Source organism: Phocoena phocoena, chromosome 1 (genome assembly GCF_963924675.1).
Source record: "Phocoena phocoena chromosome 1, mPhoPho1.1, whole genome shotgun sequence".
Classification (NCBI taxonomy): Eukaryota; Metazoa; Chordata; class Mammalia; order Artiodactyla; family Phocoenidae; genus Phocoena; species Phocoena phocoena.
Window position 1 is genome coordinate 90,275,917 of NC_089219.1, and position 24,538 is coordinate 90,300,454.

Below are 24,538 nucleotides of genomic sequence, written 5' to 3' on the forward strand. Positions count from 1 at the left end.
TCCTCATGGTTTCAACCTCTTCTGAAGGATTGTCTGTGTTATTCTTTAGGCACTTAGTGTGTATTTTCTAGTATTATTATCTGTCTTTCATATGTCTTTTTCAATGATTAGTCCATATCCAGCTACAGGATATATTGGCTACTTCCTATCTGCTATATCAAGTACATTCTATCAAGTACAAAAATAAGTAACTTATTTTTTGTCTAGTTATTTTTCAGAAGAACTCTGCTTTGAGCATACATTCTCCACTATGCAATCAGAAGCTGTTGTGGATGTCTTAATGCACAGCCCAGAGAGACACTCATTCATTATTCCAGGTGCTGAGAGTGTCAGTGGCTTGACTGTCAACTGAGTTCTCTTTGGGGTTTGCTGAGGCTGAAGAATGCTGTCTGCTCAAGGTCAGACCCTATTACATGGGATAGCTCACATCCATTGACTTGCTGATGCATGGGTATAAAGAACGATGCTAAGAAGTAGGAATAATTATTATTCCCATTTCACAGAAGAGAAAATTAGTTAACTTGCCTAAGAATGCACAGTTTGTATATAGTAGAGCTATGTATGAAGCCAGAGCAGTACTGTCCAATAGAATGAGAGCCATGTGTATAATTTTAAATTTTCTAGTAGGCAGGTTTAAAACAGTAAAAAGAAACAAGTGAGATTACTTTTAATAATATATTTTATTTAACCCAGTATATCCAAAATATTATCATTTCAGCATGTACTCAATATAAAAATTATTCATGAAATACTTTGTTTTTTTCTCCTATTTTGTACACTCTTTGAAATTGAGTATGCATTTTACACTTATAGCACACCTCAACTTGGACCAGCCACATCCCAAGTGCCCAATAGCCACAGTGGCCTCCTTATTGGACTGTATAGCTATAGAATCTTGCTTTTAATTCCAGTGCTATGGTCATATTAATATGATGCTGAACATCCAGATAATCGTTCTTCAAGGTCAGTCATATGGATATTGAAAAACCTACCTGACAGGTGTTACATAGACAGACCATCCAGTTTGCATCTGAGTTTCTTTTTCCTGTGGAAATATCAGATAAACCAGTGGGCCTCCTTCTAGCTAAGTTCTGACTAACTTCTGCAACTGGGATCTGAAATTCTTCAGTCTTTGTCCTTCCCTCTATGGTTTCCAGGGAATCAGCAGATAAGGAGATATTTCTTATATTATCAGGAGAAGAGGGAGATGAATTTTGTCTAGAAAAGAAGGTCTTTAATGACTCAGGCTGGAGGGGCTGGAGCAAGGAAGGATGAAAGAAAGGCTGAGATGGGGCTAGGAACATGGAGGTGAATGGTGCCCAGCAGAGAACTGTTTTGCACAATGCCCAGTGTTACTGGGCTGGTCTGTTTGCCTTTAGACTGGAGCACTTTGCCTGGTAGGAAGCAGATTCTTAAAAGGACTTAAGCCAGCCTGACCTCTCTCCACAGAGCTGCCATAGTCTGTGGCATCTTCTGTCTTGTAATTTGCAGCAGAACAGATTTAATCTCCTACTTATTCTCTCCCAGGCCCTAGCTCATCACATACCATCAGCCAACACACAGATTTTTTTCCTTTCAAGGGCTTTAGAGAAAATTACTATAGGGTGCTTATAGGCATTCCAACAACTATCATGGGGAAGCTATAAATTATAAACTCACAAAATTCAAAAAGACGTCACAGTCCTTGTCCTTAGTCTGTAATGAAAAGGAAATGGTGCCAAACCTATCTTTTAGTCTCCTTTTTCAGATAGCTCATAGAAGTGTCCTATGCTGCCTTTTATTTCTGAGGTATTAGATTCATTATCATTTCTTTCTTTTGATTCCCCTTACTCCTTCTTTCTAGCATTTATGCCTGACTATGATTGGGACAGAAAGATGTACTTAGAATTATATATTGTTAGAATCCGATAAGATCATAAAGATAATCTTTTTATACTAAAGAAGAAAAAATGCAAAGAGATCATCTACAGAATAGAGATAGGTACAGCTTAGCAGAGTAGTTTCAATGATGTAATTAAGGGTTTAAGCTGAGTAACAATATGGAATGAATATATCTCGACATAGGCGCTACAGTTTCAACTAGGCTTTTCCTGACATTGGATACAAATCTCAAATATGTCAGAAAATTAAGGCTTCTTACTAGAATAAATTTAGCTTTTGTATAAAGGAGCAGGGACCACCCAATTATAATATTAAAATATCTTTAACAGCAGTGCAAATACTGATTATTAAACCTGGCACCATTAATATTGATGTTCGCTTGCCAGGTGTTTGGCTAACTAGTAAAGAGCTTATAATGTCAGGGCAGGGTGTCAGTTGCTCTCTGGAATGAGGGAAGCAGAAAAGGTGAATAGGGTTTGATGTTCATTTAGCATTCTTCCTGAAGTGTCAGCTTAATAAAAGTAGACTCCAGTTTTGTTTGTACTTTCAATTGTCTTCTTGTAAGAATTATTGAAAAGAGCCATGGCCTTATCTACTACAGAGTTAGTCTGAATGATCTCAACTATAGCAAGTTACCTCTCTGGCAAGAAAAAGGTAACTCAAAAGAGAAAAAAGCTAGTATAAAAGATGAGTGCTTGACAGTTGTGTGGGTTTGATAGAGACTTCTGTGTCAGGTTTAGTGATAAAATAAAGGAAGCTTTATGAGCGTCTCTAGTGTTCTCTTTTATGGCACCCATATTGGCATTGAAAAGAGGATAAAAATAAAACCAGCTAAGACCTCAGGTGGAAAGAAATATTTAGATGGGTTTTGGATACCAAGGAGAAAAGATCTGCTCTCATTTTAACTTAAAAGAGCAGTTACTTAGGTGTCAATAAAACTCATATAATAGGAATAGCAAACATTTATGGTGCTCTAGCCATTAGTTGGCAGTTCACATACATTATTGCCTTCGAATATTACAGTAACTCTATGAACCAGGTGATGTTATTCTGCCCATTTTATAGGTGAGGAAACTGAGGCTTAGAGACAGTAAGGAACTTGCTCAAGGTCTTGTAGGAGGTAATCAGCAGAGCTGAGATTTGCACTTGCACAGTCTGATATCAGAGCTTGAAAGTTTAACCCCCATACTGCACTACCAGTTATCTGAAATTCCCTTTTATATATGATGAAGATAATTCTGATAGCATTTTCTGAGCTACCGTGAAGCTGACTACTTGGACCTGAAGGGTGCATATGGTTTATTGCTATCCAAAGCATTGCTAATCACAGTGATTACTGATGCAGTTCTCTTTGAACCTTTTGTGTTAATTAGAAGAACTAAATGAACTATTTAGCAGTTTTTAATATTACAAAACTCATGAAATATTTAGGCATGCTCTAAATAGGAGAATTAAAGTGATAATTTTAACAACTGGATTTCAAGTTTGGATTTTTTGCTTACAATTTAATTACAGAGCTATGCTTTATAAATACAAAGCTACTGTGTGAGAAATCTCTCAGAACGTCAGGGGCTTTGAACAGGAAAGAAAGATCCTGAAGACTGAGGTTAAAAATAAAAATTAAAAAAATATCTTGCATTTCAGCATGGTTTTCTTTTTATAAAACCCCTTCTTTTGTATTAGTCTCACTTCTTTTGAACCAACTACCCTTTGAAATAGACATTATCTTATTTAGGAGGAAACTGAAACGCAAAGAACTGAAGCAATGTTTTCCGAAGTCACCCGTTTAGTAAATGTTATATATGGGACTTATACCAATTTTCTCCAGTGTTCAGATCAGAGCTCTTTATGTTCATCCTTTGCAGGTAGATTGCAGATAGATGGCCTATGTCCATTCACCAATAGTTGAAAAAACTTCGCTTTAGAGGAGATGCACCCAGCGAGGGCATTATCCAAACAATGTGGAAACAAGTAGCAGTTGAGACTCCAAAGGAATAATTAGCAGTAAAGCCTTGGCGAGACACAAGTGGAGGGACAGGCAAAGGGACAGAATTCTGATTCTTTGAAGAGGACAGAATCAACTGGTTGAACATTGTTAGGTCTTATGTTTATGGTGAATGTCTGGGAATTTCATAAAAGTACAGACTGAGGCAAAGAAGAATAAGGGGTCAAGCTACTGAAAGGGGTGTACAAGGTAGGGGAAAATAAAGCAGAAAAAAATCCATTTACTAAAACCTATTCAATTTAGAGTAGGAGATACCTGATGATTTAGAGGAGATACCTGGTGAAAAGTCCTTATAAATTATCTGTCTGAGGATAGGTTTGGTCTCAGAGAATGAAATGTGGTTTAGCATGCTAATGACTTTAGTTGTGAAGAGAAGAAATGTGAGGACAGGAATGATAGAGATGTTGACAGACCGCACTTAAAGAAGCTGTGTTCTGGAGGATGTGTTAATAAAGATGTCACTGCATAGCAGTTTTCCTCCTATTTCTTATGAGACTAATTGGAACTGAAATAAGAAATATATATTCTTCACTCAAGGCAACCTCAAGGCTCTAAGAAAAACAACTGTAAAAATGACAAACAAACACTAAACCGAAGACACCCTCAAATTCAGGTTGGTTGATCACTTCTTCTCATATTCTGGAAATCATAATGACTCAGAGTTGGGAAGGACTTAGAAGTCATGTCTGGTCCTATGTCTTTCCACTCAGTGACACTTCTCATATGTATTCTCCTTGTGTTTCCGCTTGAACTCTGCATGATAAGGATTTCCCTGCTTCATAGGCAGCCCCTTCCATCGGTGGAAAGCTAAAGGACTGGCTCTGAACTTCTCTCTTAGTAATGTTCCCCCTTTTGCTCTCCTTCTGCTTTAAGTACTTAAGAATAAATCTACTCTCTTACCCATACCACAGTTCTACTCTAAAAAGGCAATTATCACATTCTCTGTGACTTTCAAGATTTACCATTCTGTTCTTTCATCCATTTCCTTAATTTGTTTAGTTGGTCTTTCACAAAATAGACATTGCCTAAGGATTTGGGGAAGAAAAACAGCGGTACAAAACAGAAGTCAGATATCTTCATCCAGGACTAAAAAAAAAAAAAAAATTGGTGAGTTAAGAAACTTAGAGAGTATTGAGAGTTTGTATCAGAGTATTCTACTCATTTTCCAAAACTTAAAACTGACTAAGTCATTGAAGTAGTTATTTATGAGGAGAAGCTGGCTAGACATTTGAAAATGTAGCAAAACAAATCATGGAAGCCCACAGGTCCCTTGGAGGCCTCTTCCCACCACAGCGGCAGGGCTGATTGAGAACAGCTGGTATCTGCTAAATGTCCTCTGCTTATTTAATTATTCTTTTCCAGGTTCTTCCTGGTGTGGAATCCACAGTGTGAGTGATTTCTCAGAAGCTCAGCCTCAGGGGGAAGTTACTCTGCATCAGAGAGACATGCCAGAAGGAGCCTGAGCTTTCTCAGAGCCCAGGTTTTGTCTCTGCAGACACCCGCTCCTCCGAAGGCAGATGGGCCCAGTTATAGATTAGGAGGGGAAGGAAAGAAAGAGAGAGAGAGAGAGAGAGAGAGAGAGAACAGGGCCAAAGAGGAGGATAAAGGGATGTTTCAAGATTCTAAGAGAAGCCAGAGGGAGTTTATTCCCCTAATAAGGAGCAGTGTTTAACTACTTACTGACAAAAATATCCTGGAAATTTAAAAACCTGTTTCAGCTTTTGAGACATTCAAACGTACACTGCCTATTTCAGAGGTACCTGCCATAAACAGATTTAATTGCCTTTAATGATTAAAACCCTATATTTCTTATTTTTGTTTTCTCAAGGTTATTTGAAACTACCATTTTAAAGAAAGACCATATTCATATTTGTGCAAATCTGTACTTTTTGCCCTCTGCACATCCCACAAACACTCATAAAACAAATTTTAAGACCTACATTATTTATTTATTCATTCATTCATTTTCGGGGGGGTGTATACAGACTTGCAAGCACAGACTTTCAAGCTTATACCATTCGTGCTGTCTAAAGTGAGAATGTAGAGTGAGAGAGTTGAGAAGGGCTGGACACCATAGCTCTACTTGGAAGGGAACTGTCATCCCTTCCATCTAAGGAAAGTGGAGTCCAGGGACATAGGAAACCACCTGAGATGGACAGAGAGAACCTAGTGTGGCACTAGGGACCAGGAGGGGCAAGGAGAGCAAAGGTGGGTGAGATGACTTCCCTGGTCAGGACTGCAGTCAGGTGACTTGCTTCTACCCTTGATTCTGTCATTAACCAGCGAGGGGAAATTCTTTAGTCACTGAAACATTTGGGGTCAGTCTTCCCACTTGCAGAATGAGGAGGTTGGATTAGATCAGTCATATTTCCAGCTAAGCTCCTGAGAGTTCTAAGGTTTCTGTGGAGGCATTTTGACCAGGGAAAGGGGTTGATTATATGGGGAGGGAACAGATGATAGAGGCACAGTAAATGCCTCCCCCCAATAATTTATTATTTGACCCATGACCTGTTTTATATATTGGATTTCCACCTCAAGATTCATTCAACAAATATTTATTCTGAATGTATTACATAAGATTTAATTCTAAAAAAAAAAAAAGGCACTGCTGCCAAAAAATAGTGTAAAAATAACTGGCCTGGATAGTTTCTAAGATCCTTTCCAGCATTAACATTTAATGATCTTAATGTAGGAACTAGATTCATTCATTTCTCACCATGGGAATCCTAAGATATGAGCAATTATCTTGAGTAGTTAAGGTGGGGAAATTACTTCTGTAATATTTGGCACTTCTGTAAAACATGCACGCACACACACTCACACTCATTCACTCACACTCACACACTTTTGCAACGTGATTTCTCCATTCCAGTGAATAACATAGTGTAAAATTTTCTGAACTTTATTTTTTGTCACTCAAAAGGTGACTCAGTCGTGTCAGAACATTTGTAGACCATACCAATATTTTATATTTTTCAACCAAGAGATTATTAATCAGAAGAAATCCATTTTCTTTAAATTACTAATTTAAAGAAAATGGATTTACTTTAAACTCATAAGAGAGCAAGAAGTTCTAAAAAAAATCATGCATAATTTTGGAAAGTTGATTCTCCTCCATCAACAAGAAACAGGAAATAACCAAACCAATATCTGTAGACACAGAAAATATACATATCAGAACCAAGGTACCAAGTTTGAAACATAGCTTTTTCATGAATTGCTTAACTAGGTTCATTTCTTGAAAGAGTTAATTCAACAACTAAGTTGTTAAAAATCACCAGGTACTTGAACATTGAGGAAATTTGGCTCAGTAAATATTAAATAATGTAAATTTCTTTGTTTTGTGATTGCTTATTAATGCCATGTCATGGTTTCTTTATAACTACAAATGTCTTTTACACCCTCCTGCCACACACATCATACAGGGAAGGAGGGGAGTCTCAATAATGGAGGCACTGAGGTACCATAAGTGGTTCAAGGGAGGTAAAAATATAAAAGCAGGTCAAAGTGTGCCTCACATGTGCTCTGCTGTTGCCCTGAGCACCAGGTTAATCTGGCAAATTATGTAATTAATTTGATCTGCCTCTACTCAGTTAATTACATGTTGATTGATAGAGTAATTATTATTAGTAACTGCAAACATATCTTGAAAATGGAGAGTTGCTTCTTTTTTTTTTTAAGTATCTGACTTTTTCTGATCTGTGGGAGCAGTCCAATGGTAAAAAACAGATAAACATAAAAAGGTAAAGGGCTCTGAATACTAATTGTTTCTGTACTTATTATTTGCTAGCAGGGAAATTGTTTTTCCAGGTTATTCCTTCTATTTGAATTTGTAAGCTTCTATTTGAAGAACCAATAGTTTTCATTTTTATTTGAAATATTTTAGAGTATTGCCAAATAAACCATGAGAAAAGACATTTTTTATAATGTGGGAAGGGTTAAAAAGCCACTAATCGTAGATGAATGAAGACTACAGAGTTAGCCTTGTGACAGGAGAAGAGTTTATGAAAAAATTAAACAATACAGGGAGATGATTTTATCAAGTAAGTTTTCTGTTCGTGATTCGTAGCTCTCTTAAAGGATTTTTTGGTCATGCTTTAAATTGCTGAATTTTTTTTTTTTATTCATTTATGTTTAAAAGAGGTTGGTTTCTCTGACTGAATGCATTTCAGTCACAGGAATTGAATTCCAAAGAAGAACCTGCTATAGTAAAACTAGATTAGCTAGAATATACCCTATAGCATATTCTGTAGGAAAAATTATGGGGATTTTACAGATGTTAAAAGAAGTAAAATAATAAGAAACAAAACATATTTTAAAAGAGAATTCTTCAAAACCTCAGAACAATATAAATTAAAGCTTTTCATTAAGAATTTGATGAATCTAGTATTTCCTTTCACAGCTAATTTCTCAGGCAGTTCGTTTATTCTTTGATGTAACTTTAAAGTGTTCCTAAAGGAACATCCATGACTAAAGTTACCACATAAATATTGTATTGTTGAAGAAGACCTGTAAATAGAGAAGCAAAATCTCAGCCTTTGCAGTTTACAAAATAAAGCCCACTGGTTTAATGCACTTACTTCCCAAGACGGCCAAACCCACCGGAGTGACTTACTAAGGTATCTGGCGTTGATAGCCTCGTGGTGTTCAGTCCTACCAAGGATGGGAGAGTTTGGGACATCCAGTTTGATATCATTGCCATGGTGCTAAGCACAGCGCCAAGCTTCAGCAGTGGAAGACTCATTGCTGTGGAGCTAATGAGTTTTCATAGTGACTGATTAAGATCCTGGTTCTGGGCTGGCAGCGGGAGGCGTGACTGCAGCACGCCACCTCTACAGCATGAAAAGATGAAAAGAGATCAACTTCCCAAGCTCTAATCATGCAGGGAAAGCTTACAGAACCTCTTTCCCTCACCCTCACAGGAAGTTCCCTGCTCTTCCCTTTTCCTCCTTTACCAGATACTTTGCTGGATCATCAAACAAAATATTCCTGATAGGGCTTCACTGGTAATTGTTAGAGCAGAGGTTGAAGGAAGGAGGAAATTAGAGCTTTTCCTGCTCCACTATATAGTCAGTTACCATCAACAGAGTTCACTGCCTCTGGGATTTCTGTCAGTATAATCAGCTTCTCTTTATCCTTCATAAAAAAACATAGCACCCTTAAATTGAGGTCTGTCAAAGCGCGCATTTCAAACACCAAATTTAATATCCACAGATTTCTCTGAGCATGGAGAAAGTGCTTTTAGACAAAACATGAAAACAAAGTCTGAAGAGAATATCCAAGATGATTAGATAATTGAGTAAGAAATTATTTTTTATATAGTAACCTAAAATTAGCACTGTTGCCTCTTAAAAAAAATTGTCAGAGATTAATAGCTACTGCCTGTGGAGGACATTGCCCTAGGCACCTTATATGTGAACAGACAGAAAAGGCAGCCTTGGAGAAAAGCTCCTGATAAAGAAATTTCATAGGTTCCCAGTTTTGCTTTTACGAATGAATGCTTAGCAGTTTCTCAGGCACATAGCAAACTCAGTTAACTCTATTTTCACCTTGTGAAGAATGACAGACCAGTACTGCAAGTTTATGTCATGAGAGAACATGTGACTTTAAAAAAGCACAAGACTTGGCTTCTGTGACTCCCCAGGGAGTCTGAGGTCTAGCTCCTTGTTCTCTTGCAGTTAGTTGAGTGACTGGCCAGTGAATTAAAACTCCTTGGCTTCACTTTTTTTTTTCCCTGCGATATGTGGGGGGTGGACTCGCTGCTCTCCAAGGCCCCTTCCAGCTGTGAAATTCAATAATCTGTTTATTAGAGTTCTGACGGCAAATGTATATATTGAATTTGCGGCTTATGGGTAATTTTATTATATTCTTTTTACAAATACTGCAAAATTGTCCACATCCAAATCTCAGGTCCCAAATGGAATAAATCAGAGGCCCTTGTCTTATATAATATATGTGGTTTAAAATAAAAATACAGAGAGAAGACGTGAAGGGAAATGTGGGTGAATGAAAATTAAGTGAAAAAGAATCATATGAAAAGGAAAAAAATACTGTTTTGATTCCTTAGGAGAATTCTGGAATTGTTTGTATCTGGAAAGATATGTATTTTCCTTAAACAGTTTTGGCAGGAGAAATAAAGAGAATATCTTTAATAAAATTGAAAGACATATATATTTATAAAGGTGTGTGTGCCTTTATTCTTCAAAACAGCTTTAAACTGGGGTGAATACTGAGACTCCTCAAATCTTCCTTGCATATATTACCTTGAAATCCAGGCTACATTTTTTCTTTCAGAATACATCCAGATGATTTCAGCTGACCCTTATTTTTTAACCACAGTGCCCAGAAAACCAAATATTACGTATTTTTGTCTTTTTCAAAAATCGTGTCATATGCAAAATTTAACATAAAAGCACCATAGTTTATATATTAAACTTAGTATTAAATAACAGCATTCATAGAAAGGACTGTTAAATTTTACATTATTATTACAATATGGCAGTAACAAAAAGTAAAGTGGATATACAAATCTAGTTGTTTGAAAAATTACCAGGAACTCTACCTGACTTTAATAAAGGAGAAGAGTCTCTTTTAAGAGCTTAATTTCCAAAATTGAAAACTAATATAAATGCAATTACTGGATAACTTAAGATGCAACATGGCAGATGGTAATTATACTTATTAATGAGCTATCAATCAACAAAATAATAGCTTCTTTAGAAGAATATAACATGAATATCAGGGGAAACCAGTACTCTTATTTGCAGATTTAAAAGAAATGAAGAAATAAAGAAAAATACAATATAAATGGAAAGCTTCTTGTAATTTCCCAGAGATGCAAATACCTGCACTGAAGAACTGAAAGAGAACAACAGTGAAAGTTTATGATTTGATGATGTTTATGAACAATGTAAAAGCTATAATGTGTGGTTTAAAAAAAAACAGATTTAAATGGCACACATTGAAATAGAAAAGCTTAAATTATAATGATTGTTAGTTATGGGAAATAAAATAGCTATGATTTATAAAAGGTTAAATAGTTTGCATTGCTCTCATAATCTAGTAAATTGATTATAATTTCCATTTTATAAGTTGGGCTCCTGTTTGCAGATGGGGAAGCTGATTTTTCTATGTGGATGTAGCAACCTGTGTTCAGGGCAAGAAACCCAGTGGTTACAGAAGTCCCACAAGCATGGTGTGAATGTTGATGGAGTAAAGTAGCAAGAGACAAGCCTGGAAATACTAGCAGTTACCAACTCCCAGGGCTTCACAGTCAGCCAAAGATGTTTGGATATTATCTTGGATGCAATTCAGGAATTTTAAGCAAGGCTGTGAAGTCATTAGTTTTATGTCTGAAATTATTACATTGGCATTTTCATGATGCAGGATAGGCTGATGGGGGTTGTAGGAACAGCAAAGCATATCAGAGACAGGAACGTAACTTAGGAGCATATTCTCATAGTTCAGGCAAGAGATGACAAGGGCCTAGAACAAGAAACTGTCTGTGGAGCTCAAAAGGATGGATACCGTAAAGAATTGGGGTGAAATCGTTAGTGATTGAATAGATGTGAGAAGTGTGGGAGAGGAAGTTATTGATTAATATATTTATTCATTAGATATTTTATGGTAGAGTGATTTCATGATAAACCTATATAGTAAATATTTAGTAAGCAAATAATTAATGACCAAGAAAGACTTATAGGTAATCTTTTGTAATATTGGCATGTGCTGTCATTGGAATTTTATTTTTCTTTGATCTGGAGCACGAAAGTTTAACATTGCTTTGGTACTCAGTACACTTGCTAGTCTGGGGACTATCTGTATGGTAGGTGTGTGTGTTGTTTTCTGGGGAACCTAGCTTGACTAAAAGAATAGGTGAACCAAAGTGACCTCTAGAAAGAGCAAAGTAGACCCTTGCTAGCAAGGAGGAAAAATAGGAAGAGTGGCATAAAGTAGAGGAAGAGGCTTAAAGTTTATGCTAACTTCGTACTCAGTCACAGAGGATGAAGAGAATAATACAACTTTGCTGAGTGACACAAAGTCATTCTGGGTCTCTGGAGCTAATAGTCCAACTCAAAATGGAGAAAAAGGACTGATGTTCTTGCTTCTTCCTTCACTGAGAAGTCAAAGCAATTACAAGAGAACTTCCATAAGGTCCCATTACTCTACCTACCCACCTGCCTCACCTGTGCCCACATGACTCTACCTTTTCTCCTGTTCCACACATAAATTGTTTGTGTTCCTAGGTAAGGTTGATTCCCCCACTCTGCACTAGATGAGTGCCTTTCAGACTATCATGCATAAGGAATTACCAGGAGAGCTTGATAAGACCCAGATTCCTTTGTCCCACCCTGAGAGTCTGACTTATTAGCTCTAGCACAGGGCCAAATAATTTGCATTTCTGACAGTCTCCTAACTGATTCTCATTCTGCCATTCTTGGACCACCTTTGAGTAGACTGCCCTAGATCACATCCATCTCATCAACTCAATGACAGCTCTCTTAATCCTTTCCTCTCTTACTGACATCAATAAATCTTCCCACTTTAATGGGCCATTCACAGCAGGATATAAACACCCACTTATATCACTCATTTTAAATACAAACAGGTAAACAGTAGTTTCTTGATCCTATTTTCTCTCCATTTATTTCCCCTATCACTCACTGTCCCTTTGCAGCATACCTTCCTGAGAGTTGTCTATACTCACCGTCTTCAGTTTCTCTTTCCCTAATCAAGGTTTTGTTCACACTTCTCTACTCCACTGATACCACTTTTATCAAGGCTAGCAATGATACCATGTTGCTAAATCCAGCAGTCAATTCTCAGTCCTCAACTTTCTTGACCTATGAACAGCATTCATCAGACTTTTACTTTATCCTTCCTGAAATAATTTCTTCAAGGATACCACATCCACCTAGTTTTCCTTCTACGTTCTGACTTACCCTTCTCAGTCTCTTTTGTCGATTCTTCCTCATCTATATGCTAATGACTCCCAAATTCATTTCTTCCTCGCAGACCTCTCCTATCAATTCAGACCTGTATATCCAATTATCTACTTGACATCTCCACTTGGATGGTTAATAGACATCTTAAATTGAGCATGTAAAAAAAAAATGAGCTTCTGATATGCCTTTCCCATCTCCAGCAAACAAAGCAAAAGAAACCAAAAAATTATATACATGTAACCATTCCTATAGTCTTCTTCATTTCAGTTCCATGGTTGAAAAGTTAGATTTCAACCTTAACTTTTTCTTTTTTTTTTTTTTGCATCTCTTATCAGTTTCATCATCAGGTCTTTTCATCTCTACTTTCAAAATATACCCAGCATTCAACCATTTTACACCACTCTCACTGCCACCATGCTGCTCCAAAGTCATCATCATCTCTCATCTGGTTTAATACAAGAGCCACTGCTAATTGACCTTGTACCACTTCAGTCCTTTTTTTAACCCCCCAACAGAGTGATTCTGTTAAATTGTAAGATTATATTATTCCTCTTCTTAAAACTCTTTAATAGATTCCCATTTCACTCCTGGTAAAAGTGAGAATATTTAGCATGAACCATAAGGTTCTGCATGATCTGGCTTCCTCTTATTTCTCTGATCTCATTTCTTATAACCCTTCCCTTCACTGGAGTCACTCTGGTTCTTCAGAGATGCAAGATAATTTTCCACCTCAGGGCTTCTAGTCTCTCAAATGTCTTCTCACTTCCTTTTTGTTTTAATTCAAAGATCACTTTCTCATAAGATCTTTGCTGACCACACTATCTCAAATTTCTACACTTTTCACCTGATCATTTCATGTTGTCTTTTGCTGGTTTACATTTTTTCTCCTTAGAACTTATCACAGGTTAGGATCCTATATATTTTAATTATTCATCTTGTTATTTCTTTTATCCACTAGAAATAAAGTTCCATGAAAGCAGGAACGTTGCTTGTTTTGTTCACTGGGGTATTCTCTATGCCTAGGAGAGTACCTAGTACATAGCAGGTTATCAGTAAGTATTAAATTAATGCATAAATTAATATATTATTGTTTTGTTCCTGAACTTCCCTCATTGTAAAATGGAGACCATTTTAAATGCAAAAATTAAAATAGAGCCTCCCCGCTTTGTTGCAAAATGAGCCAGTGTAATATTATTGCATTTTGCATGTGTGTTGTTACGTGTACACAATGAATGTATACCTGAGTAAAAAGATAGTGTAAACTTAAAAGTTAAGAATGCTTTTTCCTTCCAAATTTGATATTTAGAATGCAAGCACTTTTGGTCTAAGCCAAGAAGTACTGTCTCTCTTATTTTGACTTCTCTTGATAAGCCTCAAGTCACTGGAACCCTGAATAAATATATGAAATATATTTCTTCTCTTCCTCTTGCCTTTGGCTAATGAAGTTTGCCTCCAATAACATAGGGGAGGATGGAAGGGACTGTAGGCTATGGAAAGGATGAGTTTAAATAAAATGAATTGGAGAAGATGGAGATCTTAGTGTCCATTCACTCAACTTCCTTTCATTTGGCTCCTGGCAATCAATTAGGGACCACCTGTAGCTCCTAGAATTCAGTGCTTTGCCATTCTTGCCTTGAGGTTTCAGGGTTGTCTTAAAAGTGTTCACTAAAGAAAGAATGTATTGAGTGAAAAACATTAGCAAAGTTCTCTAAAGGAGGGATTTCTGTCTTCTCATCTTTGCCTTCATCTGAGAAGCCGACTGATGCTCTATAAGCCCAGGGGATCCTCTGTTGGCAGCTTTTGTTGCTACTTCAAAGGAGAAAAAAATGGATGTGTGCGGGAGGAATATATTCAGGGCAAACATGATTTTTTGTTTTTTTTTTTTAACTCTGACTTTCTACTCAAACTTGAAGAAGTGAAAAAATATAAATCCAGGATTAGGCTAGAGGAAAGGAGGATGCAAAGTGGTATGACAGAGAGACCCTCAGACTGTAAGGCAAAAGACTTAAATTTTGCATCACTTAGTCATTGCCTTGCTCTGGGTCGTTCAGCTGGGAAATGGAGAGATTAAATTGAATTTCCTATATAGTCCCTTCCATGATATAGTGCCATACTTAAGAGCTCAGCTTCGATCTTTGCAGTTACACAAGCCCCTCCTCGCTTTCTGCTCTGACACTACTAGACAGCTGGCTGTGTGACCTCCCAGAGCTTCGGTTTCCCTATGTGTGAATCGGGGATAACAAGAGAACCTGATTCCTTAGGAATTTGTGAGGATGAAATAAACATCTACATATAAAGCCCTTATCACAAGATTTGGCAAACAAGGAGTTCTCAATCAATATTTGTCATCATTACTCTAGTGCAAAAGAAGTTTATGTATCTTTTCCCCATATTTATAGAAGAGAGAATAGAGATAGAAATTGTTAGCAATAAGGAAGTAAAGATCACCAAATTTTGTATAAATTACCAATGTAAAGGTTTAGCTTTAAGAGTTTTAAAAGGGTAAAATATTCTTGATTCCAGTGTGCTTGGTTCATAGGGATTGGCTGACAGCAGTATCCTAGAAAGGGTCTAAAGCATACGCATCCCACAGGCCAGCCTTGAGGAGCCACTTGTTTAAGCCTGTCTGCCTGGCACTGTTCTTAGAGCTTTATTTGTATGAATTCATTTAATTCTCACACAAACCCTATGAGGTTGGTATTGTTACTATAACCAGCTTATAGATGAGGAACTGAGGCACTGAGAAGTTAAGTAAGCTAGCCTAGGTCACACAGCTAATTAAGGGCAAGTTCAGTATCTGAACCTCAACTGTCACATTCTAAGTATGCTTTTAAGTATTATGCGCACACATATGTGCACACACACACACAAAAAAACACATGCAATAACAGTATTATAGCAACTATTTATTTCAAGTTTAATCTTTTTTTAAATAATTGGAATTATTTGGGGGAAGCATTGCAGTTTAGTCATTGCATGCTCTCAGTAAATGAATACTTAAAGCTGAGCACAAAAATTAAAAGTAATGTGTCTTACTTATTGAGTTTATCTTTGAATGTGACAGAGCCAGGTCAGGGAGTCACTGACTCAGGTAAGTGTTCAGTCCCTGCTTCATTTTCCTTGGAATCTATTTTCAGGTTTTTCTAATTCACCCAACTTACCAGGGCAGACAAGTGTTAAATTATTGCCAAAAGCTCTTCTGGAAGAAATTGTTTAGAAAGAGAAATCTCAAAGAGGTTGGAAAATTGCCTGGTGATCAGAAAGAAGACTGTTTCAGTGGTAGCGTGAAAGAATAAAATTGGATCTTAAAATGTGCAGTTTTCTGAAAGGTTGTTGTAAGTTGTTTCATAAAACTTATCTCCCTCTTGGAAGTTGAAATGTATGTTTAGCAGGAACCAAAATTCTGGTAGTAGTAAATACCCCCAAACATCAAAGTATAAAAGAATACATTTGTAGCTTGCTTTTTAACAAATTCACATAAACAGCAGGAGCTCTGCAGAGTTAATTTGTACGTAGCAGCATTAGCTACTTATTTGTCAGCATTGTCCCCTCATCAGTATGTGTAGTCAAAGTTGTTTTGTGATTTGAAAGAAAGCTCTAGCAGACAAACATAGTTAAACATAAATGTCTAAAGATCTGGACTTGAAACAAGTCAGGCAAGCTTCATCATTGAAAGAGTCGTGAGAGTTATGTAGTTTTATAAAAGGGGGTTGGAAAAACAGTTAAGGCCAGGTCATTAAAACAACCATCACATAGATGAAGCTGTACAAGCTCATTACCTCATTTGCTTGTCCTTTTTTGTTTCAACACATTTAAGAACAACTGACCTTATAAAAACAGTTTTAGGAGGACAGAAGTAACTTGACTTACAAACAGCTCCCTTTGTGAATACTCATCTGAAAGGGGCCCAATGACATATATATGAACTTGACGTGGATAAGTAAAGGAAAACTGTTGACAAAGGTTATCTCTTGTTATTGAAGTTAAACAGATGATTTTTTTCTGCTTCCTAATATTTTTTGTTCTCTCATTTCCCAGCTTAATTATGTATTATTTTCTGTTAGAAAAACGTAAGCAGAAGTATGTCATTATTCTCTCATTGACTTTTAAAGGCATTGATCTGTTAAACATTTATTAAGTACATTCTTTGGGCCAGGAACAGTACAATACTGAAAAATGCAAGATTAATGTGGTACAGCCTCATATTTTGGGTAATTTATCAATCTGAGAATGTAACAGACTATAAACAAATATGTACATATGAACTGAATAGTTCCAATCTTATAGAGATATAGTGGAGGATTAAAAGAAAAGGAGATTGGTATCTTCTGGTGAAATGGTCAGGAAAAAGATAGTGCTTGAGCTGGTTTTAAAAGTTTAGCTCTTAATTCTCTTAATTCTTAACTCAGGGAAATAGACAGTGTAGTTTACTATGGACCCAAAAATAAAATAAAATTTAAGTCATAAGGAATTTTGTGCAGTGCTTCAAAGAGTAGAGAATTATATTCTTCAGCCCTTCCTTTGTCAATATGCATCATTTGTCCTAGTACATTTTTACCTCTCTTCCAATTAATAAAATAAAATCATGATATTTACTTAAACCATAATAATATAGGGCTATTGAGTGAAAAAAGAGAATAGAAAAAATGAACATTATTGTGAAAACAGCATTTTCCTTGAGAAGGAAGAGAGGTAAATAGAAATATCAAAGCTCTTGAAGGACCTTGCATTATCAAGAAAATTGTACTTAAAATTACATGCACATGTCAACAGGGGGTAGTTTGAATTCTAATATTTACATGTAATATGAGTCATAAAGCATATGGCTGAAAATTTAATTCTAGTATAGATGCTTCTTGTCAAGTGTCTGGTAAAATGTATGCAGATAGGGTATAGCATGAGGAGTGCTGCAATATTTGCCATTATTGAAAGTAGATTGTCTTTGCAGTGCATTCTCTCTCTCTCTCTCCTTCCCTTCCCCTCCCTCCCTCCCTCCCTACTTTTTCTTCTCCCTTCTCTCTCTACCTTCTTTCCTTTTTATCTTCCACCCTTTCTTCTACCCTTTCCTTCTTCTCTCTTCTTCTCCCTCCCTTTATTCTCCTTCCTTTCTTTTTCTCTTTCACTATCACCTACGTGTCCTACACTGAAGTAGGATACTAGTATGGTTGCAAGGGCTCCGCAGGTGATTCTGATGTGTTCCCAATTTTTAACAGCCTAGGCTGTATGGCTACAATTTAAGCACAAATAATTCTAGTATTTTACACTTCAAATTTGGAAGTTTTATGTTTTACCTTTCTACTCATTCAACACTATTTAAAACAAAACAAAATAAACAAAAGTTCCCTTTTCTAAACATTCAAGCTTGCATGCTTAGGCTATGTGGTCGTAAGGTTTTCAAGAGGTTATTGAACTCAAACCTTACTGTGGTCGTAAGGTTTTCAAGAGGTTATTGAACTTAAAACTGGAGACTGCTCATAACTACTGTTCAGTAATGGTAATGCGCCATTCATGTGCACCTCATTTTTCTTCTAAGAGTGATTCAGAAACATGCCCATGATAAAAAATGTGTCCTTTCTTAAATAGTTTTCCTTTCAGTAATATACGTATTAATATCAAAATACATGTATAAGTTAGTATTTTTCTATAAAAATTGCATTTAGAATTATTTGAGGAGCAACGTGTGTTTCATGGTGAATTACTTATGCATTCAATAGGGATTTATTGATCATCCTTTATATGCTAAACACTAAATGCTAGAGATCAAAGATTAATAAAATTCACTCATTTAGGATCTCAGAAACAAGAGAGAAAAACACATATAAAATAATTTCAATATAATGTGCTATGTAATTTGTACAAAATGTAGTAGGACATAAACAGGTTAGTAATGAATTCAGTTTAGGTGGGATAGAAAAAGCTTCAGGAGACTGTGGGTTTAGTTGCATTCAGTAGAATTTCCTAAGTAGATCAGGAAGGAAAGGCCATTCTATCCCAGGAACAGCATGTGAAAATGTACCACCAAGGTGTCAGAGATCACATGTTCTTTACGGAGCTCTAAGTAGCATGGACTAGGGCCAGTGAAAAGCGCCTGGTGGGGTGGGGGGAGGGAGGAGATAGGATTGGAGAGGTAGCAGGGACCACCAGCTGGTGCTTGCGGCTCTCCCAGGAGATTAGATCTTACTAAAACTAGCCTTTCAAGAGTTGCAGGAAGGAGAGTGATAGCTAACTTGTTTGTTATTTGGGGAAAGATTACTCAGAAAAGGTGCAATAAATACTGGGGAGAGGGGTAAGGAGGAGATTGACAGCTGGGAGAGCAGTTAGGGGGCTGTTTGGATGCTCCGGTAAGAACTGAGATGAACAGAGGAAGGATAACACATGGGCTAGGCAATTTACATAGAATTTTGTGAATTATTAGATATGGAGGCCGACAAGAATAAACTCTAGATTTCACGAAACACAGTATTGCAGAAAAAGTGCTGGGGAATCATCGAGAACAGTGCTAAACATTAAGGTGCATATGAATCACTGGGGGGTCTTGTTAAAATGTAAATTTTACTTCAGAAGTTGAGGGCAGGGCCTGAGATTCTGCAGTTTGAGCAAGCTCCCAGGTGGTCAGAGTGGCTGGTCTACAGACCACACTTTGAGGAGAAGGGGCCATGGAAGCCAACTAAGTGAAGGGCTGATGTGTGTGGACACACATCCTGTGTGATGAAGAAGGTACAACCAAGGAAAGAAAAAGGGTCAAGCTCTGCAAGAGAAGGGAGAGTGAGGATTCCCAAACACACATATTTCTCACTGAAAAAAGGGGTTCAGGAGTTCCCACTATCCAGAGATGGTTGTTAGCAGAAAGCAGACGTTTAAATTTAATACAGTTTAAATGGGCCCTAAAATTTCTTAAAGTAAAGTTATAGTTAAAATTTTATCTTGGAAAAGAAAGATGAACATTAAATTATCTTACAATTGTGAGGATATATTAGCATGAATTAAGAATAGATGATGCTTTGTGTGTGTGTGTGTGAGGTTAGTTTTAAAAAATATTGTCATCTGTTTTCACAGCACAATCATAAAGAGATTTGTTTTTGCAAAACTCTCCAAGGAGCTACCTAATTTTTTCAGGACCTTTGATATTCAAATCATTATCTTTTAAAGAGCCCATTCCATAATTTCTCTCTTCAATTGTTAAAGGATATAAATCTGCCAGGCACTGTTTAATAATCCCCTTGTATTTTATCAGGGCAGTTATCTCAACACTTCCATCACTGCATGAAACCGTGTGTCATTTGCATGATTTTGATTACCTTCCATTATATTTGCATTGAATAACATTGGATAGTTGCCATATATAAAAATCAGTGGCTTAAGATGGATGCCACTGTTAGGCAGTGAGGGATATTTTAGTGGGATCTGAGGGGTTTCATTTAAAAAGTGGTCATAATTTGTAAATATTTGAGTTTTGATGGCTGTTGCTGCCTTACGCAGCTTCACAATGGCAGGACTTGGGTAGCACGAACTCAGGGTTGACTACAGACTTAGCATGGGTGGTCACCCATGTACTCTGATATTGGGATGAGTGGAAACAGAAGAGGATGATGTTTTCACTTAATTCACTCATTTTAGGGAAGTAGTCTATTAACTATATGTAGAAAGGTTGATGCATTGTGTTTCTGCAGCTATGAAAATTGAAATGTATTCGTTTGATTTGGTTATATTCTCATCCATCAGGGAGGGAATAATCAGGAAGTATCTGGAGTTCTGGGGACTGCCTGAAGTTACCAGTGTTAGAGTCTCAGTGAAGGCTCAGGGTATCCCCCAAACCCCGGGAACATACTGGATCCACAAAAGGTGCAAGCTAAAGGAAAAGCCTGAAAAGTTGCTGATTGGCAGCTGAATGAAAACAAAACTACCCATGTGATGGGGGTTGGGAGGTAGGGACACCTAGATTCTAATCCTAGCTTTTCATTTAAATTTAGCAGTCTGGCATACCTTAGTTTCCTTTTCAGCTCTAACATTCTCTGACTCTGTGTGCATAGTGTTACGAGAATGGGTTTTGAAATCATATAGATCTGGCTTGGAATCCCAGTTCTGTCACTTACTATATGATCCTGACTAAGTTCTTTTCTGAACCTTATTTTACTGATCTTTAAATTAAGGATTTTAATATCTACTGATAGAGCCCATCTGATAAAGAACATCAAGGACATATCTGTAGTCCAACAGAGTTAGGCTTATTAACTTGTCACATCAAGACAGGTGGCACACCAGAGGAACCATGGAGCATCTCACCAAGCAAAGGAAGACACAGGGTTAAAAATAGGACTTGAGGGACTTCCCTGGTGGTGTAGTAGTTAAGAATCTGCCTGCCAATGCAGGGGACACAGGTTCGAGCCCTGGTCCGGGAAGATCCCACATGCCGTGGAGCAACTAAGCCCATGTGCCACAACTACTGAGCCTGTGCTCTAGAGCCCCCAGGCCACAACTAGTGAGCCTGCGAGCCACGACTACTGAAGCCCACGTGCCTAGAGCCCGTGCTTCACAACAAGAGAAGCCACCACAGTGAGAAGTCCGTGCACCGCAACGAAGAGTAGCCCCCGTTCTCTGCAATTAGAGAAAGCCCGCATGCAGCAACGAAGACCCAATGCAGCCAAAAATAAAATAAATAAATTTATATTAAAAAAAAGAGTGGACTGTTCCATTTTTACTGATCTGATTTCAAATAGCTAAGTTTCTGATAGTCTATGATTTCAGCAATCAAAGTGTCTTGGCTCTACATCCTCCAGTAAAATAACAAAAGCAGTATTTAGAGTTGACTTAAGCTTGTACTAGGGCTTCCCTGGTGGCGCAGTGGTTAAGAGTCCGCCTGCCGATGCAGGAGACATGGGTTCGTGCCCCGGTCCAGGAAGATCCCACATGCCGCGGAGCAGCTAGGCCCGTGAGCCATGGCTGCTGAGTCTGCGCGTCCGGAGCCTGTGCTCCGCAACGGGAGAGGCCACAACAGTGAGAGGCCCCGCGTACCGCAAAAAAAAAAAAAAAAAAAAAAGCTTGTACTAATAAAATTAGACAATGCATGTGAAGTGCTGGGCACAGTTCTCTAAGCAATTACTACAATTATTAGTAGTAGTAGTAGTAGGATTGCTTAGCTGTCCTTTCACACATAAACCTTCCCATAATAAAATTGGTTGTTGAGTTAAAAGTGCCCAGTCTTTAGTCACTAAAACACAACTTTGAAAATTTAATAAGTCAATAAAGGAATGGAGTCCATTTTTTTTTAACATCTTTTTTGGAGTATATTGCTTTACAATGGTGTGTTAGTTTCTGCTGTATAACAAAGTGAATCAGCTATACATATACATACATCCCCATATCTCCTCCCTCTTGCATCTCCCTCCCACCCTCCCTATCCCACCCCTCTAGGTGGTCACAGACCGAGTCCATTGTTTTGACCTTAGAAGCCCAATGCTTTGAAAAGATGTCTGATTCAGCATAGTCACCTGTTGCCATTGAAAATACAGATTTCCCACTTGATCAGAAATGCTGCTCAAGGGGCTTGGGATGGAACGTGTATTTGCACTTTTCAAAAACTCCTGGTTTTGATATCCAGTCAAAATTTCAGAAACATTCTTATAACCAAAGAGGATGGGGAAGCAACGTCACAGTGTACTATATACTATTCCCAAATGGTTAGGATTAAAGATTTAGAACATCAAAGAATATGGCTTAAAGGTCATCTAGTCCAGATTTCGCTCAGTATTGAAATGCACGATGCAACATCCCTGATACCTAGATTTTTCAACCTGGATACTTTCAGTGTTGGTAAAATCAATCTTATGCTACTATATGCTTTGATATTGGACATTTCCTATCATGAGTAAGTCCTTGTTGTCTCTCATATTCCATTCACTGTGCTAGTTCTGCCTTGTGTTGTATCAACTGAGAGGTCTACTTCTTTCTGTTACATTATGGCCCTTTAAAATAACAAGCTCCCTAAACTTGCCTTCTTCCAAGAAGAGTATGCCCAGACTTTTCAGTTCTTCCTCTTATGTTATGCTTGCAGGGCTTCCACCTTCCTGGTTATTCTCATCTGGACACACTCTTGTTGGTCAATATTATTATGCTCAGAACAGAATGAAATTCTCTGAAACATGCCAGGTTGGTCTGATCAGCCTAGATCAGAGAAGAGTAAAAAGGCTTATTCATAACAAATGATGATACATTTTTTCTTTTGTAGGATTAATGAAATTTATTGCAATTTAAATATATTATCCTTTCCTTTAAGAATTATGATTATAACTGACATAAAGAAAACATTTTCCACTCTAACAACTGATGTTTGTTAAAGTCAAGTCCAGTTGGACAGAACATGGTAATGTTCACCTACTATAATGTATATCTCAGTGATGAATCAAGCTAAAATTTTCTCATCAGTCCACAGGATGATTTAAGATACATTGTATTTTTGAATCCCCTTTAGAAGTCACTATGCTAGGGTTTCCCAAATAGCTGATCTAGAGAGAATTTCAGAGTCTTAAAATTTGGCTTTAGATCTCTAAGCATCTTCCTGATTGAGAAGTAGACAAATTCAGTGGGAAAACAGCTTAGAGGCCACCACTGCCTTTTCTCTTCTGTTTTATTGCTTTGAACTTTAGGTTAAAATTCAACTCTCTCCCCCTTCTCCTTACTCTCCTAGCAAGCTCAAATATATTGGATTAGCTGATACACAATTTGTTAATTCAGGAATGATGTCAATATAATGTGAACTTAGATTGGTTCATACATGTTTTTTCCAAATTATTAACATTTTGCACCAAAAGTAACAGAAGCAACGTATAGTAGTACAGTTGAACACAGCAAGCTGAAGTTACGTGGTTCTTTACAGGATGATACTTTACCTAATGTCATGTTTCCTGACTTGATGTGGACATTCATTTTGTCCCTCTTGCTGTGGTGTTCCCAGATTGTGCGTTTTGCTCTTTATAGCTCAGCAGCCTCAATAGGTCCTTACCTCCCTTTCCATCAAGTTGCCTTCAAATTTTCTTGAAAGTTAAAATCCTGTGTTTACTGAAGTCTTTCCTTATTTATTAGAAACTAAGATATATTTTTAACTGTGTTAGTATGCTAGTACAATTATTGTTTTGTAAGTTCTCTAATCAAATTATATAGGTTTGAGTGGTCTGATAGAACCCATTATCCTGTAACGCTTTTTTTTTTTTTTTTTTGCGCCGTATGTGGGCCTCTCACTGCTGTGACCTCTCCTGTTGCGGAGCACAGGCTCTGGACGCGCAGGCTCAGCGGCCATGGCTCACGGGCCCAGCCACTCCGCAGCATGTAGGATCTTCCCAGACCGGGGCACGAACCCGTGTCCCCTGCGTCGGCAGGTGGACTCTCAACTACTGCGCCACCAGGGAAGCCCGACCCTTCTTGTTTTTAATGCATGATTTTGGAAACATGATGTTTTCTTAAGGAATGCATATTTTGCATTTTATTTGCAGGGTGTTTAGGACTTTCCCAGCCAGAACTGGTGGACGGACAGTATGGTTTGAAGGGTTTTGTGGGGCTGGGGTCCTCTAACCCTCACCCAACTCAGTGCCTGTGCCTCTTCTAACACAGACATTTGGGGTCATCCTCAACATCAGTGCCAATATGCCTCCCTAAATGTGAAAATCTAATGGCTGAATAGATGACACTTTTCCCTCTCAGGAATTGTAAGCCA

At 37.5% G+C, this 24,538-nt stretch overlaps 1 protein-coding gene across 3 annotated transcripts in view; it reads right to left on the reverse strand.

Annotated features, from left to right (window-relative positions):
• The window catches only part of OLFM3 (olfactomedin 3), a 193,938-nt gene that overhangs the window by 44,000 nt on the left and 125,400 nt on the right, over positions 1–24,538 (reverse strand). Inside the window, exon 1 of one of the 3 annotated variants that reach the window (XM_065876826.1) lies at positions 8,502–8,630. The exons of 1 other annotated variant lie outside the window; for it this stretch is intronic. In XM_065876826.1, the coding sequence (XP_065732898.1) occupies positions 8,502–8,630 (129 nt within the window). Of the gene's footprint in view, positions 1–36; positions 59–8,501; positions 8,631–24,538 lie in introns of those variants that run through there. One more of the 3 variants, XM_065876845.1, reaches the window with a different exon arrangement.